The sequence below is a fragment of the Mizuhopecten yessoensis genome, unplaced genomic scaffold, assembly GCF_002113885.1.
Source record: "Mizuhopecten yessoensis strain PY_sf001 unplaced genomic scaffold, ASM211388v2 scaffold383, whole genome shotgun sequence".
NCBI lineage: Eukaryota > Metazoa > Mollusca > Bivalvia > Pectinida > Pectinidae > Mizuhopecten > Mizuhopecten yessoensis.
In genome coordinates, this window is record NW_018403519.1 from 194448 (window position 1) to 213215 (window position 18768).

The window sequence follows — 18768 nt, forward strand, 5'->3', positions numbered from 1 at the left end:
TAATTCATAATGTTCATCGGTTAGTCATATTTTTGTTTTGTTTTCTTAATAGCAGGAGTTCAAATTTGTCATGTGTATATCATAAACGAAATAAAACGTGACAGAAGATAATAAGACGGAGGACTTTATATTCTGGAGCATGCAGTAATGAGATACTGCGTTCGTGTCTTATAATCTATATAAATGATAACAGGACAATTTGTTTGTGAAAATCGTTTGTGTTTATTTTCCGGGTTGCATGATGGCATACCCTGACATAATCTCTTTAGAGATTCAACACAAAAGTAACTGAGGATTGTTCCAACAAAACCTTTCTAGTTTGGCACACAGTATAACGTAAATATAAAATTCACTCATCAATTTCATTTAGTATGCAATGAACAAATATAAACACCTGTCACATACAATAGGACGTGTAAATGTATGCTAATCGCCTGATTGGAAAGCTTAATGTTAAATACCTTAAGGGTAATAAGATAATATACCTCCATACAGAATATTCATACTAAAAATGAAATCATAAAAATGCAAGTCTCTTTTATATACTTAAAGTTATAAGCTCACATTTCTGCAGACGTTTTCGTCTTTGGAATTCCGTGATAACGTATGTGTCTAGCACAGGGTTTTGTAAGAAATAAATAATATCAATACAAGTTATTCAAATGACAAAAATAGAAAGTAAGATTAATTTAACATGATTATTTGATTGATAATGCAATGTGAAGTTTAACTTACACACAATGTATACACAATCGAAACCATTTACACCGGCTCTATACCAAACAGTCGACCAAAATCTCATAAACACTTGTATACCTTCAGACACTCGCTACTACCAGTGTAAATCATGTACCTCCATCTCACACGCACACTAGCACGCCCATTTCACACGGTCCCAAGCCATCGTCCTATCTCCATTTACTGAGACGATTGGGTAGACACAGCTCGCGTCGTGTCAGGCCTGACCCCACTGACTCAGGTAGTCAGAAAAATGCTTCCTTACCTATTTATACATATCGTGATACTTTGTATACTTTTTTATTCCATCGTCACATCCCTCGAATGAATAAGGCATGAATGATTCAAACATGTTAAAAAGAGATCTATTTGTGAGAGAAACACATTAGAAAGCAAGGCAGACAAGAGTCTGTGAGAAAACCAGAGGTCATCTTCAATCTTTTAAATGCATCTATCTCCGATGAATGATGGTAAACAAAATTAAACATAATCTTAAAAATAAAAAAACCACGATGAATAAAGTTATTGCTCTGATGAAACTATAACATGTCATATCATCTAAATAAAACTCTCTGTTGACAAAATGTTACCAAAAATAATCATAAACATAAATCCAATAAATATGCTATAGTTGTAGAACACACATCCACTTGCCTCTGTCGAGTCTGAAATGTCTTCATCATTACGTTAGACTTTATGTGATCCTTGCTGGCCATTCCATTGCAGTATTTTGTAAAGCAATATACCATTATAGCTCTTCTTATCACGCGCACTTCCGTCCTTACTACTTCCTGTGCGTCGTCCTGACGACCATGCTCGTCCATTCTCGTTGTGTTTGGATTTCCGGATCCGGTTTGTTTCCGACAACATGTTTGGTCACCGTTCGGGAGCTCTGCGCTTCATGGAAACAGATTTCCGTGGATATTGTCCACAAGATATGGAATCATTGGAAAACGGAATTAATTGCTGCAGGTTTTTCGCAAACACCAGACATGTTTGTCCTCACTATTGTTTAAGTTCGGAAGCCCACACGTGCTGGGGCCAGCCTGTCCGTCCCTTAGTTTTCTTGTCTATACTGGAAGGGCTCGCTGATTCAGAGGAATCCGAATTCTGCAAATAAAAAATGGAAAATAAGCATAAGTATGTTATTTTTTTAAATCAGGAGATAAACAGTTTTCTAAGCCTATCATTGGCTGATAGTTTTATTTCTCATGATGGTCCACTGTGCAATCCTGAAAATGGAAGGGCTTGATTTAAAAAGCATTTGTTTGAAACAAATATAAACCATTATCTGTCTGGAAATTTTGACATCATATTTTAAGAAAAGAAGGAAGCAATATCCTTTTCTATTCCAAAACTGTATTCAGTTTGTCTGTAAAAGTATTTCGTTATTAACATGCACATTGCATCTATTTCTTTTGTGAGAATTTTTAAAATATATGTTTTACTACCTTTTCTTCTTAGACTTAATCATATCGATTAGATTTAATTCTATAGTTTGTTTTCTTTCATAGATATTAGTGCTTTTATTGTTCGGCGTGTATTGTTTGCCTACACCAGGAGTGGCCAGCGCGAGGCCTATCTCTAACTACCCTATTTATACACTTGTTTAGATACCGACATGGCAGCCAGGAAACACGGGACCCTTCCTGTGTGATCCCTGATGACCTCTGACCCCTATCCTGCCAAAACCTATCTCGGGGCTGCCACAGCTCGTTAAAGTATTACTAATTAAATATCACATTTATCCTCAATGAAGGCATCGGTTTTCTTAGCATGATATTGAACCACTTCATTTTTCCACTAGAGATAAGATAAGAGAGGGAAAATGTCATGGATAATTCCCAATGCCTAGGACACACCCGGCTGTGTCAAACCAATATTAGAGTGCTGTAGCAAAGTACTATATTTACTTTATATCATTAAATGATATTTATAGAACAAATCAGAAAGTTTTACAAATCTTATGTAAATTATGGGAAAATATAAAAAAAAAAAAAAATCATCGAAATTTCAACGTCGCCATTTGGACATTAACGTAGGTCAGAAAATCGACAAAACCATGAAATAACGTCACAACAAATGTCTTAATTATAATGTCAAAACTGCGTTTCACATTAGATAATGCGTGTAAGATAAGACATATGAGTATTAGTTACTTGATAAGAAGTTATAAAATAATAAAATACAAAGGTATCACTATTCATAACATCATGATCAAATTTAATATGTAAGTGGTAAGTTTAATAACTGAATGGAAATAACAATATTCGGAATCGTGTTTTTGTTGCATCTGTTACGTTAACTATGTTTATATAGAAGTAAGGCATAACTCATCATTACAGCATTACGACTGTTCCAATGAGAGCAGGTGTCAGTTTGTTACTAGGTCCGTCCGAAGTTACGGTAGGACCAGTACTACAGAGGCTGGGATATGCAATGGAAGAAGGTTCAATGTTATAGTACAGGAGTATGGGGGTCTGTGAAATATATCCAGTCGGCGCCGGAAATATATGTCACCTTACTACAGTCAGTGGCACATAAAACAAAGAAGGGAAAGACGGCGTGAAACCATTTTTCTGTTCTTTGTTTTATGTTTGTGCCACTGTACAAAGTCATTCGTGCAATAAATGTGCTTGTCTTGAGAACTAAATAATATACATACGTATGATACACGTCATCGATTTAGTATCAAATCATCAAATATTAGAAAAAATAATGGTTGTTATCTAAGCTTCCATTTATAATAAAATACCAAATTGTTCACATTATAGTCACATTCTTCATGTCTCCATAGAGGTTATTACAAAGCAATGAGAGAATCTGAGAGAGAATCTGAGAGAGAGAGGCTGAGAGAAAATCTGAGAGAGAGAGGCTGAGAGAGAAAGAGAGAGAGAGGATGAGAGAGAAAGAGAGAGAGAGGCTGAGAGCAAATCTGAGAGAGAAGACTAACTATAATGTTTTAATCATTTTTTATTCATCACAGTTTACCGAAATGCTATCATGAATTAAGTAGCCCAATTACAATCGTTGATAATAAAATGAAACGCTATCAGTTGAGAGTATATAAGACAAGGACAATATACAATGTATATTAGCGTACTAATCCCCACGTGGAGAATAAATTATCTCTAGTTAGAAGACTACTCGTTGTTGAATCCCACTCCATGTCACTTTTTGTTGATTTCGTTTTTAATGTAATTTACCATCCAAACAGGCTGCCTATAGATAAGTAACAGAGCAAAATTAGTCTTTATTAGCCTCCTTCAACTATTGAGCATCTATCTGTTTTCGCGACCCTGGTGGTCCCTTGATCGTTTAACGTGAATTCAGACCTCTTCCGAGACTCCCTGACGCCTCAGTCTACTGCGGATCAACGTGATTACATCAAACTTTGACAGAACTATAATTATTTCTCTCTAATATACCACTAGCGAATCATTTCTCTGATTGTCGCCTGTATAGCAATTTCAAAAATAGAGAAATTCAATATATATCAGATTATACTCAAGAAAACGCAACATGCAGCAAACGTATCAGTGGTCTTATATATATCTTGATGCTGAAATGAGATTAATGCGTTTTTTTCCTTGTTCCATTTTGAACTTCACTTAAAATGTATTTATTTTTTAAAAACAGAATAAAGAAGATAATACGTCCATTTTATTCATGTATACTATCAATCATTCGTTGCAAACTCAAATAGTTTACGGTGAAACAATGATATTTTGCGCGCCAAAGAGTGCGATAATATCTGTCGGGACTTGTTCGGATATGATAAGCGGAGGGAGAAACACGACGGGGAATCGTGGGTTCTACACAGTTCTCACATGGAGGCCCGATAACAACCCTCTCCTGTATCCTTCCGCCACATTTGTTCGTGAAGATGACGTGTAGTATATAAGCGATTGACTGCTTGCAAAACTTATACATTTAACTATTTTGTTGTTTGTTATCAATTAATGTTTGTAGTTAAGATGTTTTGTAGTCTCTGTGTTGATTGATGTGTATACCTTTATTATTTTGCTAGACATCGATCTATATATATATGATAATCTAAAGTTTCTAGTCATGTTTTATATTTAGTATAAGTTAGTCATACAATACATCGATATAGTAAATAATAAGAGTATAGTTTATTTGATATCAGTATATTTTATATATATGATATAAGTATTGTTTAGAATCAGTATGTTATATATATGTTATCAGTATGGTTTTGAAGCAGTACAATATCAATTATAACGTAAATCATTATAGTTTATTAAATTACTGCCCATTTGTTAAACAGCGTTATTATTTCGTTCCTTTCATAACTGATCGCGTAATTTTCTTGTATTCAAAATGTTTTACATTGACTGATACATTACCTACAATGAAACACAATTGTTCATTTATTTGTATTCATACTACATATTCAGTACTCTGCTGTATAATTAATAATACTCATTTATATCTATCCTACCTACACGAGCAGTAAGCAAATTTCACCATATTGGTCATATTTTGTCTCAAATAATAACAACTTTTACTGCATCTTTTCTATTTTCCGGAACCATCGGTTTCTAATATTCAGATTTTGTCTTGACATGTAATAATGGTCACCTCCCTACTAAACTCTATAGCAAACGTAACCATTTAAATTGCACAGGCTTTAAGGATGTACTCTTCTGAGGTTTCAGTCACGTTCAAGTCTCGTTTTGATCTGGTGTAACGGGTTTTTGTAATATTCAACAAATTATGAGGGGTTTAATAGCAAACACAGATCTGAAAAACATGTCAAAAAACTAGATGTCTGTTGTGTGTAGAATTTGTTTTACAAGAATTTGAAAAAAATGACCAATTTGGCGGCCATTTTGAAAAAGTGTATTTATGTGAATTTCTTGCGCTTCACAAAGGGCAAAATTTCACCTTTTTTGACACTAGATTAATCACTTAAATTGTCATCGTGTCACCATTTTTAAATGTAGCAGGTTCAATTTTGCTGCACAACTTTATAATGTTCAATATGATTAAAATAATATGCAAAAAAGTGGACAGTTATATATTATTGGTATTTTTATTTTTTTTTACATATTAGGGTAATTGAAGCACTTTTGATTTTTGACCCCGAAAAAGGTGAAAAATAACACAAATAATAATGGTACAAAAAGAAGCACACCGACCCCCCATTTTTGTGGCTGTTTTAGAAAGAGAAACACATTCTCTTTTGATTCATTGAATACCGAAAAAAGTTTAATACAGGATTTGCTTATATCAAGCGTTTAATCTGCAAATAATGGTGAAAAAATGTGCATTTTTCATTAAAAAATAAGGGGTAGGGGTAACTAAAATCCGATTTCTGAGTAAAATGAATAAAATTAAGAAATTTTACTTCTATGATTTAAAAGAAAATAATATTTTTATCAATTCTACAAACATTCATACATATCTGATAACACACTTGGAAGAAATTGTATGAACTTGTTCTGCAAATGGTCAAAACCCGAAAATTCACCTAAAATCACCTATTGTGTTAAATTGGTATCTTTGACCGATTATAGCACAAAAACGAACACACGGACATATGTATTTTTTTGCATTTTCTACTATGCCATTATCTCCTTTTTCCAAAAGTCAATATAAGAAAAAGAGTTTAATACAGGAATTTTTTGACTTCTAAGAGGTGTACATCCTGAACGTTCCTTTACTCAGTATTATCATTGTAGTTTCTGCTTCTCTTTACAGTCGATTCACTACTAAAGAGCATGTCCTTTGTATCCACATTGTCTGGATACATGCGTTCTGTTGACTCACTCGTGAATTTCTACCTGACAGGTGTCATTCTATATTAATGAAAGTCTGCCATTACTATTATTAAAGAATGTTTCAGTGTTTCAGATCGTTGCTGATCAACAAATGTCCCTGGATTTTATAGGAGACATCGTGATAGTTTCTAGAAACACTTACTCTCTGGAACTTATGGTTCCGTCTCAGATTATTCTGAGCAATGTCTCTCCCTGTAATTTGGTATCTTCCTATTTCTCGTCGTTGTCTTATATCAATATTGAATTATGACATTGTGTATAGACGATGCATTAATCGTTTTTTTTACTTTAATTCACTGACGCTGATCCTATATTCACTAACATTTATATTAAACCATTAACTTTTCTATACGGAAAAACTTACCTTTACTCTTTATCAACTCATATCTTTATTGTATTCACATTTACCAAATACTAACTCGCATAATTTCATTCATATATATTTTATATCTGATCGCATATATTTTGCTTTCATCTGTGTTACTGCTATTTTACTATAGTAACATTTACATTTACATTACATTACATTAACTCACACATGTTCGACGTATTAGCTCACTTTTATCATAAATATATCAAATATGTTCTTTGTAGCTATCAGCATGTATTGTTTTGCATTCTACATTCACTCACATATATCATATATCATTTTGTTTTTATATATAACAGCTCACCATTTTCCTAAGTATACTTATTAACTCACAATTGATATAGTTTTACTCACATTGTGACGTATTTTCACTCTTATTTATTTATATACGCACACATTTATTCCACTGTTCTGATATGTTATGCGTGTTACTTCCAAACCCCAGGAATCGCACCCAGACACATGCCAGTTTTTGGAACAGGACCTTTGTGCTGGCACCGGTCTATTATTTATAATTTCGTTTCACTCCTCAGACTTATTCTGTAAAATTGGCAATGTCTAGCTCACCTAATCTAGATCAGTGTTGGCCCTTCACTTGTCTTTTGTTTACAGTTATTTTCATTTTCATCCAGAATATTTTTATAACCCATGTTCATGTCACAGACAGTCAAATCATCTGTTTTCCCAGCGAAACTCTGTGACCCATTATATTTCTGTTGAATGCACCCTGGGAAATATTTTACTTATCAGTTTAATATTTCGGTGCGTTCAACAATTGCCTATTCAAATAGAAATTAATTCTATTATTTTTTGTATGTTATTTTTTAATATATAAACATGTAAGCTATAGGCACACATAATCCCGTCGACCGCTAGATCCCTTGGGTCCCAGACATGCATAAATATCATTTCTCATGATTCTCGTGAGATCTAACGTTCCCGAACTTGAAGATGACATCACATTCGAGTCTACAGTTCAGACAGATATGCTGCACTTTTATAATGACCGTACAATAAATGTCTCACAAATTTCTTATTTGTCTTTTAGAAAGGATGACAAGAAAGATAAAAGGATATGACCCTGCACCTGCGCATAGGACATGCGAGACAGAGATATCGGTATCATCACGTCTGTGTTATCAATAAGCGAGCAAGGATAAATAAACATATTAATTACAGTTGAGTGCCGAATGACGCTGAAGCCTACGTTATGCTATATAGAGTACACTGATTAAGATCCCCATGAGTACGTTTTACGGCTTCACACGTGTGATCAAGGTTAGAATGTTGAAATTAAGATTATGACTTGAGAGATATGATATAAATATGTAACAAGACATTGTTCACATGCATGCTTGAATCCCCCGCTATCGCCCTACTCTACTACTGCCAAAGGTTACCATCTAGTCTACTCATCAATCCAGGGCGGGTACAGCTAGGCCTAGTTACGGGTTTAATAACGAAAGTTATGACTTAAATTACACTTTATCCATACACGAAAGTTATTAAAATAAGCACGGTCAGTACCAATAACAAAAAAAAGTGCCGGGGAACAGTATTGTAAACAATTGTAGGATGAAAGATTTTTGTTTGCAAAACCATTTAACATAAAAAGGTAAAACACAATTTTAATAGCATTAGTCCTCTGTCTGTTTAGTTAAAATCAGTTCCTATTTAATTGATGTGATGCAGTATATGAAAACAAAATCAAAGAATCAGGAAACAAGTTGTAAACCTGTTTCTCGTCCAGACAATACCAATAGTTAGGAGGATTTTCAAACTTCAAATATGATTCAAGTGTTGAAGACGGGTGAGTGTGGAAAGAAATGAATTACGTATGCTATAATGTCAAATAAAATTGCATGCCATACCGCTGAACACAAAAGCTAACGTTTGCTTCGTTAGTGATTACACATAGCAAGTGATGATTTGAAAAATGATTTATTTTCAATGACTTGCCGCAACAGAATTGGTTTTTCACGAGAGGTCACTACCATTGCCAACTGGCCTACACAATAGACCTACGACCTGCCAGAGGATAGTGATATACAGTGTATCGCCATTCACACGGCTCGGAATTCATTAGGTCTAAATGCATTTTTGTTAGATCGGCATAACGCTAAGCACTCGCCTTGGAGGCTATTACACAGTAGACCTAACTTAATATGTCACAGACGTTACCGATAATGCCCCACCCGCTCGTTGTGCGCGCGGCCATCTCGTGCCCGAATTCGCTGCGGACGTGCGCATAAGATTAACCTGCTATCAAAATTGCAGATCAATCTTATTCAGATTTGAAACAATTATATCCTATTCCAAATGACTGTTCGGAGGGGCTTGATTCCCATTACGATCGGCCAGTATTACCGCTATTAGTTTTAATTTTGTTTTGGTTAGAGTTAAGAATTCCCCGGTGGTCGATAGCAACATTTAAATAATGGGGCTAATATTTGTCATCATTATAACAATAGAGCATTGTCAATCGGTGACACTAGCATGTAGGAACATTTACCGTAATAATCGATTTAAATACTGCTTGTATTTCACATGAAATTTTAAAACTCCAATACCGTCGACATCACTAACTTCGCATAATAATAAAGAGTGGAATCTTGATAAAGACAGCCATGAACTCGCCAGCATCAATGATCATTTGATGACGAAGGTTTACGAAGACAACGGGATTTTAAAATGTTCAAAGGAAATAAGAATGATAATGTAGTTCTCTTCCATTTAGTATGCTTAATGTAGGCCATTGTCATTAAAAGGTAATGTGTAGATCATATGAACGGATCGTTATAGCTTTATAAATATACATGAGATGTACGACACCATTCTAAAATATTTAATTTAAAGAAACCTTAAAGAGATCTTTCATTTATCTCATACAAAATGGAAACGAATCAATATTGACGTCATATTTATTTTGTTTATAGTGACGTCACATTTACCATTGTGTCTATCTATTTCTCTGACGTCACAATATGTGATGGTAGTTCACACGTTTATCTATTACGTAAAACGGTATGTCACGTGAGAAATAGATATAAATGGTTCTAAATAGCTAATAACATGCATGTATGACACTTATAAATGAAGTATTTCTTTATGTACTAACTTAAGAAGAGCGTGATTAAAAATCTAAATATTTTAATGTTTTCAATGTAGATTTGCTTTGTCGAATATCTATATCAAGTTATTGTATGTGGCCACCATTTCGTACAGAATATAGGACAACTACTTAGGCTAACGAAGTAAATAAATCCCCCGACAGAACCTAGTCCCGGAGTAGTTCTAGCACAGCAGTATCGATTATGTAATTTGTCAAAATAAATAACTACAGTTTCATGATGTATTGTTCATAAATCCATGCTACGCTTCCCCACATCAAACCCGACGTGTACAGGCCGTCCCAGCCACCATGTCAGGCAAAACATACTCCTGCTTCGGCGGTCACTGGAGGTATTTTAATGAATTAGTTTCGACTCATTGCTTGTATCGTTTCGTTAGTTTTTATGAGCATTTATTGTTCCTATAATTTAATTAACATTGTATAACCAAAGAGTTGTTATGGATTTCCGCTATAAGCATTATACCCACGACTCATCTTTTCACTCTGCCATTTTAAGATGGCATCTGGTTCAAAAGAAATTACCCTACCGATTTCTCTTTTTTATGGATCTGGGCACGTTGTTTCTGGCCAGATGGAGGGACGGCCATTTCAACCCAGTCCTAATCAAATGTAGAGGGAGTAATCAATGCTGATTGGATGTTTGGATACAGTATTGTCGATAATTCTGCTGCAGTAATTAGCGTATCAATTTCACAATTACTCCGCTGTCTCAAGCCAGTAAATCTAGTTTTATGGAGATGTCATCAATTAGCTATATTAAAATTGATACCGGTTAATTCCTAGGGAATTTTCGTTATTCACACAAAATGTCTATACGCCAACAATAAAAACTTAATCGAATTACTGGATGATGGCCTGGGGATTATTTTCTGATCGCGCAGTGATACAGCCGATTGAATAGGTTGATAGACGTTGCATCAAATAACGTTATCAAAACAGACATTGTGGGAGTGACGTTGTCACTGCTGTTCTATAGAGAGGATGGCGTCAGGTTTCCTAAAAATAACAGAAAATGATCGGGTGACACGATTGCTGCTCCTTTAACGCTAGTCCTGAATGGAGAATGAAGGCTGGGATAATATTGTCACCATGTTGGTGATAAAATAGCACTAGTACCGGCTACAGATAACAAGTGAGGTCGAGTCGGGTCAAACTGTCTTTTGTACCCGGCCACGGAAACAAAGGCCAGCTTAGGATAATAATGGTCAGTTAATGTTCCTGTAACAGTGAAAGACACATTACCATTTAGAGCGATTAATGCTGAGTGTTCAGTGTGATGTATGATACATGTATTTGATTCTTCATAACGAACTTTTGTTTGATTTCATTTAACCATTTTTTCTAAAACTGTTGTTGACATTTAAAGAAAGAACTCATATAGTTCATTCTTTAAAAGCATCGTATCGAATTTGTTTTATGTAATATTCCACGTTACCGACCAAAGCAATTAAAAAACAACTCTTATTTTTTTTAACAATTTAAGGTACATTCCTCATTTTACAAGTAAAACCAGAAACATATGAATATGAATTAATATATCTATAATGTCGTGCAAAAAGCTAACTGATATTATGCTCGGAGATAGCCCCACCATTTATAAATACTTGACTCCTATTGACACATATCTTTGTATCATAACTAAACATCTGTGTATAATTTATATGAATGATAGTATTAATCCAATATGTATCACCTATACATCCCGTATTAATCCAATATGTATCGCCTATACATCCCGTATCGTGTTCTAGACTCATACTGCTGGGAAACAATAGACTCTGCATCCCCATTTACTAATGACGGTCACGAAACTCACATGTTCTGCACGCGAAGCTTTCTCGGAAATTAAATTTAGCTGTTGCACGGCTATGTCTATATAAGGTAATCATGCTAGTATGTATTAACACGTCTCTGGCGTTCTCATACCCTTGTTTTTATGTAGCACATCCTGCCAGAATCGTATTTCCCGTTACTCTATGCCATAATTCAATTCGGGATGCTCCAAACAATGACGTTTACATATATTTGCATGCTTTCGGGCAGTATTGTTTTTTTTTATATTAAAACAAAACAAAAGCTCTGTTTTGTGTTTGTCTTCTGTTATATGTGCTGAAATACGAATTTCCAAGTGTCATTTTGTCGATAAATTGCGTTTGAAAGAACCACTATCTTATGTTACAAATAAGTGTGTAGACAATTGCGTTTATTTACGATTTATGACAAATATGAACATATTCAGAAACACAATAAGACATTATTGATATTTCATAGTTATCGACAATGAATATTACGAAGGGCTCACGCAAACATATTTTTGTTTTGATGGCCACGTGCCTTTATTTACACAGTAGAAGTACAGAGCTACCTTATGATGGTCGTCTGTCAGAAGACGATGGGCGGTCCGGACCGAGTACCCGTCTCCGAGTTGGTGTGTTATACAACCTTACGGAGATTACAATATTCGAGACGGTTGTCGGACGAGAATTCTGTGTGATCCGATCTCACTTTCCCTAAGTTGTCTTATCTGTTTAATGACGAGTACATGGCGAGATCGTTTAGTGTGGCTAATCATCTTTAAGAGTCCTCATACCGTGGAAAGTGGGCCACTCTGCGTATATTTAGTTAGAACATTAGTGACACAACCCGCTCGTATTAACTCCCTACTCATAACTTTAAAGAGTGGAGACGCGTAAACCACTCGAAAAAGGATACCGTATCTAACCTACAGAATTATCTTCAAATTAAGGAGTTATCATATAAATTTGAGATACGTTATTCGATACAGCCCGGGACGGTTTCCTACTTAAAAGAATGCTTGTGTTGTTTTCAGGGGAGTTGTTGAACCGGGGGTATGGGAACATCGTGTGATATGATGTGAGAAAACGAGTCTTTTCCTATGAAGTTTGAAAGACGAGGAGCGCTGGGGTCATCTTATTTTCATATTTGCCAAGAAACGGCAATAAAATTTATCAAAAAACTCTTATTTTCAAAGCTTTGGACCGTGTAACCGGTGAGGAGGTTGTGACTTTCTATATAGGTCAGAACTTAAACAAGTGGAGAATACTGTTTATAAATTGTTTTGTTTGTTTTTGTTTTTGTTGCTTTTTCAGTTTTGATGACTTACTTATTATATTCTACGTGTAATTTGACTCAATCGTGATAAAACTACAAGACACGTAATTCTTTACTTCAATGCTTATATGAAGACGTGCATGTCTTTCATAACTCCCCCCCCCCCCCCCCCCCCTATAATTTTCTATATGGTCGTTTTTGCATGGTGTTTTTTTTGCTTGTGTACTCTGTATGAAATGGGTTTTATGATCCAGGAAGAAGCTGGAGAATTAATGAAGAATGGCAACACTTATCATCTTGTTGAAAAAGGGGCTAAACCGATCCATTCAGAACGACCATGTCAAAAGTCTCGTCAGATTAATATAGTCATCATTTTTGGGTTACCGTTCATAAACACGAGAGTCTAGCAGGGGAGGTAAAAAGCAGCTCGTAAATAAAGGGTAACGTTAGATTCTCACTGACACATATATTGCCGAATCATTAAGGATGCAAAACTGTTTTGTCGGGTGCTCGATCCCGTCCTAAGCTTGTCCGTACAGTGGGAGATATTTAGACATATGGGGCCACGAGTCCACTGCTGATTTGTGGTGGGGTAAGCGACCCGGGAAATCTCGCGTTTTGACGTTTTGAACGTGATCAAGTACGACAGCCAACACTGAGCGCTGAGTCTAAGAAAGACACAAATTGATTTCAAATGTGAAGAAGTCTACATTTTTTCCCATTTTCAATTAGTGGGCCACTTAAAATTGGGATTTGTGAATTCCTCGCCATCAACGGCGTTTGTCAACCAAAGACTATAAAAGTTAACCAAGATTAGGATACAAGCCACTTCCGTAGAGCAACGTTATGCCCCCTATCCATGTCCTTAACACAAACTATTATGATAGGCGGAGATGTAGAGATTTACCGGGCACCTGTTGATTTATCACAGTCATTGTTGTTATTCATGGGCATATTTACACACTGATACAAATCTACAAACTTATCATCAGTTATAACGGTAAAAAAAGGAAATATTTTCAGCTGTTTGTCTGGTCGGATGAAAATATGGATAAATCTATTTTTTATACATTGTTTACGTACATATTTTTTACTTCAACTGTATAGTGACTTTGTTTGATATTAATACATCTTAACCTATCAAAACATAATAAATGAGTTTTTTCGTATTTTCTGTTCAGCAACTTTCGACCTTATTTCTCCTTACAACGTTATAAATGTACAGAGGAAATAGCGTTATTTATATCTAGAGACCAGGAAAGCACTGCCTTTTTGTCTCAATTTTCACCCAACCGATGTATTCATTACTTTTCATTACTCAATGTAAAATATCATATTTATTTTAAAGTATATGTTTAGAAACAACCGCTGGGAATACGGTTTACCAAAAGCAGGACAAAATCGATGCATAAAATCAATGTATGTCATAATTATAAATGGGTTCCATCCTCGGACAAAAAATGAGCCATTCCTTGGTTATTTCTTGAAGTTGGTTAGACTATCTGAAATATCGTACATGTATATATGATTTTGAAATATTGTAGATGTGGATGTAATGTATTCTTATTTTCTTATGGAATATAATACAATATTTTCCATACACTGATAGTTTGTAATGTATTATTAATTTCCTATGGAATATAATACAATATGTTCCATACACTGATAGTATCAGCCTGATATCGTTCTGTTTTGGAGTTTAGCGGAGAAAGAGTTTTGGAGTGACAAACTATCTATTTCTCTGACTGTGTTTAATAATAATACTATATCATAAATTATCGTTTCCCAAAATGCTATTTATTTTAGTGGAAATATCCCCGTGGTTTTACGACAATCTCAACGTTTTTCTTATTACCGAACGGTGTACTAGACATGGGGAGGAGAAATTGGACGAGGTATACCTATTAAAACGCCGTGGGTCCCCCTCCCTACTGTCGCCACCAGGGTATCACTCCCGACCCTTTCTCTGCAGGGCCCCTCCCCACAAGAAATTGAGATGGACATTCGGGATTTTAAAATGGTCAAGCTTATCGCAGAGTCTCACAGTCCTCGTGGTCAGTCGTATAGCTCCATCAGCTGACCAGCTGAGAGAGATTTTCCGAGCTCCCCGTCCCGTTGGGGGGTTTCTACCGAACCTCTGTGGGTCGGCTTTATCTACTAATTTTCGAGGATGTGATAAAATAAGTCAGACTTATAGAGTAGCCGTGTTGTAGCTAAGAGCTGTACATATACTTTACCTGGGATTAGCATGTTGCCCAAATTTTCTCATATATTTATCAAGATTAACAGCAGTACATACCGCAAATAATTTAGACTTGTTTGAATACTGCATAATTCATATTGAAAAAAAACCCTAGCAATTCAAATATATTAAAAATGTGTAATTCCCAATAATTGTTTAGATGTCATTTATGTTCTATAATTATGATCGTACCGCGAGACAAAGATAACAAAATGGCGTGAGGCCGATTTAGACACCTGTGGTATTTTGACACCTGTGATGTGGTAGTGTTAAAACAGGTGATTCACACATGTATTTAGTACATAAAGTAAACATATGACACTGCATATTTAATTCCAGTGGTGTTGTATTAATTATTATGCGTAAACTTTCGAATTCTATTTTGGTTATGAATATTTTATATGCTGATGAATTCCCCATCTGTTTTGCTCTACTTTTTGCACATTAGGAAAGTGGAAAAAATTAAGTAAATAATTTATTTTATTGTATATTCTCAGTAATAATATATTATATTATAACCAGGACGCGTGTCATCGGCCGGAGATATTATCACACGTGATTGTATAATACACATGTGTAATCCAGCGCGCGCCGTGACACGTAAACATCCACACACACACCAGTTATAACACGTAAACAAACCAGTAACCTGTCAGGATAGCTGGAATAAGCACTGTTGGACAACCAATGCCGTGGTCAGTTATAAAAGTTATAACATTCCCTTAGCAAATTTTAAAATTGTGGATTATACTGTCAGAAATATTTTCGATCTCCTTTTTAATACGGACACTGTTTCACTCATTAATAAAAAATATATATCGAAATTATCCATGACGCCACTTTCTAACACGAACACAGATAACACGGACGATTACATTTTTAGATTAGAAATTAAATCATAATAGCATGGAAAGACTATGCAAGTAATATTTTTCCGATATAACTTAGATAAAATAAATATTGAAATGGAATAAATAGTGAAATTCTTGTATTTCTAACGCGGTATTTTCTATGAGATGATACCAGGAAAGCGAATTCGCGACATATAACACAACGTGGTCTTGTAGAAAATATCTAAATTTACTTAAATTGAGAAAAAATAAATATATTTTAAACAAAATAGATATTTTCGAATATATCTACAGGTGTAGGTTAAATTGAGAAAATACTAGATAGGAATAGAGCGGAAATCATTTCACATAAAGATGTACTTTTATAGTTTTTCATATTCTTCGGATTTTCCACATAGGTCCTTAATTGTATTTCTGTTTTATACACGATAAAGATGTATCCCTATCACAATTAGAGCGCGCTATGTTTATCATAACTTTATTTCCATACCACAAGCTTTAACATTTAAAGTACATTGCCGATAGAAGAAGATTCGTAGTTTTGTTAAAGTTTGTCTACATTTTTTTTTACAATTTATCACGAATTCTTGATGGTTAAAGGAAACAGCTCGCTACGTATCCCGCGGGTAAGTTTGGAGTCATTATCATTTGCCAGTATCAACGCCAGATAGAGCTGCCCGAAGCTTGACTTTTTTCCACGATAAAGTCCACGATTCTCTCCTCGAATAGGATTTTAGAATTTCGGCTTAGGGTCAACGCAAAATCGTGAAATGTCACTGCAGCATTTTTGAGAGAAAACAGTAGATAAAAAGGAAGTAAAAATACTACCTCGATTATACCATCTTGTACACCTAGATGTGTTTATCGTTTTAAATTTATTATCCGAAATAAAAAAAATGTTTGAACACATATAACTTAATAACCAAGTTAAATGTTAAAGAATTCTTAAGCAGTTTAAGGCCACAGTAGGACCGACCTAGAAATACCCGACGGAATGGTCATGCTGTTTTAGTGCAGCGCGGGGGTAGAACATCAAGTTTATGGTATATTGTGTCACATTTTCCAAATGTCTTCGAGTAAGAGATAAGTGCAAACAGAAAAATAGATTACAAGACTTTAACAGTTTTCCTGTGGTCACAGAAATATAAAGATAAACTGGGGAGATTTATTTATCATTATATGCTTAGAAAAAAATATGTTGTAAGCTCGGATATCATTATTTAAAAACTATTCATTTCAGAATGGTTATGCCTAGCAGTGGTTAAAAATACTCTTAGAGCAAATTAATTCACAGCTTAAAATGACATGAATTTACATGTCTCTGCAAATATATTTTATCTAATTTAAAGTAAGAAATATCTAGCAATGTTACTAAAATCCGCCCTTTTTTCATCATAAATGTAATTATTGTCCCATTTTAATACATACCGTGTTTTCTTTATGTTTTTTCTCTTCGGGGGTTGATTTTTTGTCATTTTTCTTAACCAGTTCGGCTTTGAACCCGTCCTCGGTTAGCTGTGGATCGTCTTTTTCCAACACATCCATTAAGTAGGAAATATAACTTGTGGCCAGTCTTAAAGTTTTAATCTTGGATAATTTTGTGTCCGATGGAACATTGGGTATACAACCCCTTAATGTTGCAAACGCTGAATTAATAGATAGTGTCCTCCGTCGTTCCTTTTTGTTGGCAGATGTTCGCCGTTTTACCACCCTTTCGATGGGTACTCCGTCAGCAGTGTATCTGATACCGTCCGATACGTAATGTCCCATCACATGGAAGTCTGTGGGGGAAGGGGTACACATCCCGTACGACTCCGGGGACATTTGTACATCCGGGTGGTGTCCATTTAGTACCCAGTTCTGGAAATAGGTGGCGTCCCCACAATGATCGGTGTATCGTGGCATTTGAGGGTACTGGTAAAGGTCATGTCCCGTGGGTCCCGGGTGGGGATACCCTTGGTGGGAATACCCGGTCACACTCAAACTCATCCTGTTGGTCTCTTCCGCGAAACCACCAAAAGTAGTATTTTTGTTGGGAAATGATAACTCAATAACCAACGATATATAAATAACCAACTTTCCCTTACGACAGTGTCCTTATTACTAAGCCGTTCATGAGTAAAGAAAATTAAGATTATAAAAAAAAATCTTATAATGATATTAAGTTTGCCAAATGCTTCACAGATGTATTTTCTCAGAGTTCCAATGACTGTGTCTCAACAGCTCAAGTGATCCTCCATACACGATCTCGCTATTTACCCCATACCGCAGCTTTACGCTACCGACCACCGACCAATCAGAGGCCAGTATCGCCCTGGGATGTTCTTATCTCTGACGTTTAGAGATGTCACGGTTACCGATTGGCCCCGCCCACTTGATGGGTTCGCTGTGTGTGGGGCACAAGACCGTCCCAGTAAAATGGTAATATCTCAGAATGTTATTTGTCAACGACATTAATTCCCAATAACATCGATTTGAAAATTATCGTAAATCATAATAAATTTAATATTAATGAAATGCGATAAAATAGGCATTAGTTAGCCACATTTTTTACA

General features: G+C 35.3%; 1 protein-coding gene across 1 annotated transcript; it reads right to left on the reverse strand.

Annotated features, from left to right (window-relative positions):
- Positions 1-208: 208 nt before the first annotated feature.
- On the reverse strand, positions 209-18438 carry LOC110447222 (heart- and neural crest derivatives-expressed protein 2-like). Its single transcript, XM_021492764.1, has 2 exons — positions 17642-18438; positions 209-1848 (listed from the first exon to the last, which is right to left on the reverse strand). Exons 1-2 carry the CDS (start codon positions 18200-18202, stop codon positions 1744-1746), a joined length of 666 nt encoding a protein of 221 aa, XP_021348439.1. The 5' UTR covers positions 18203-18438; the 3' UTR covers positions 209-1743.
- Positions 18439-18768: the final 330 nt, after the last annotated feature.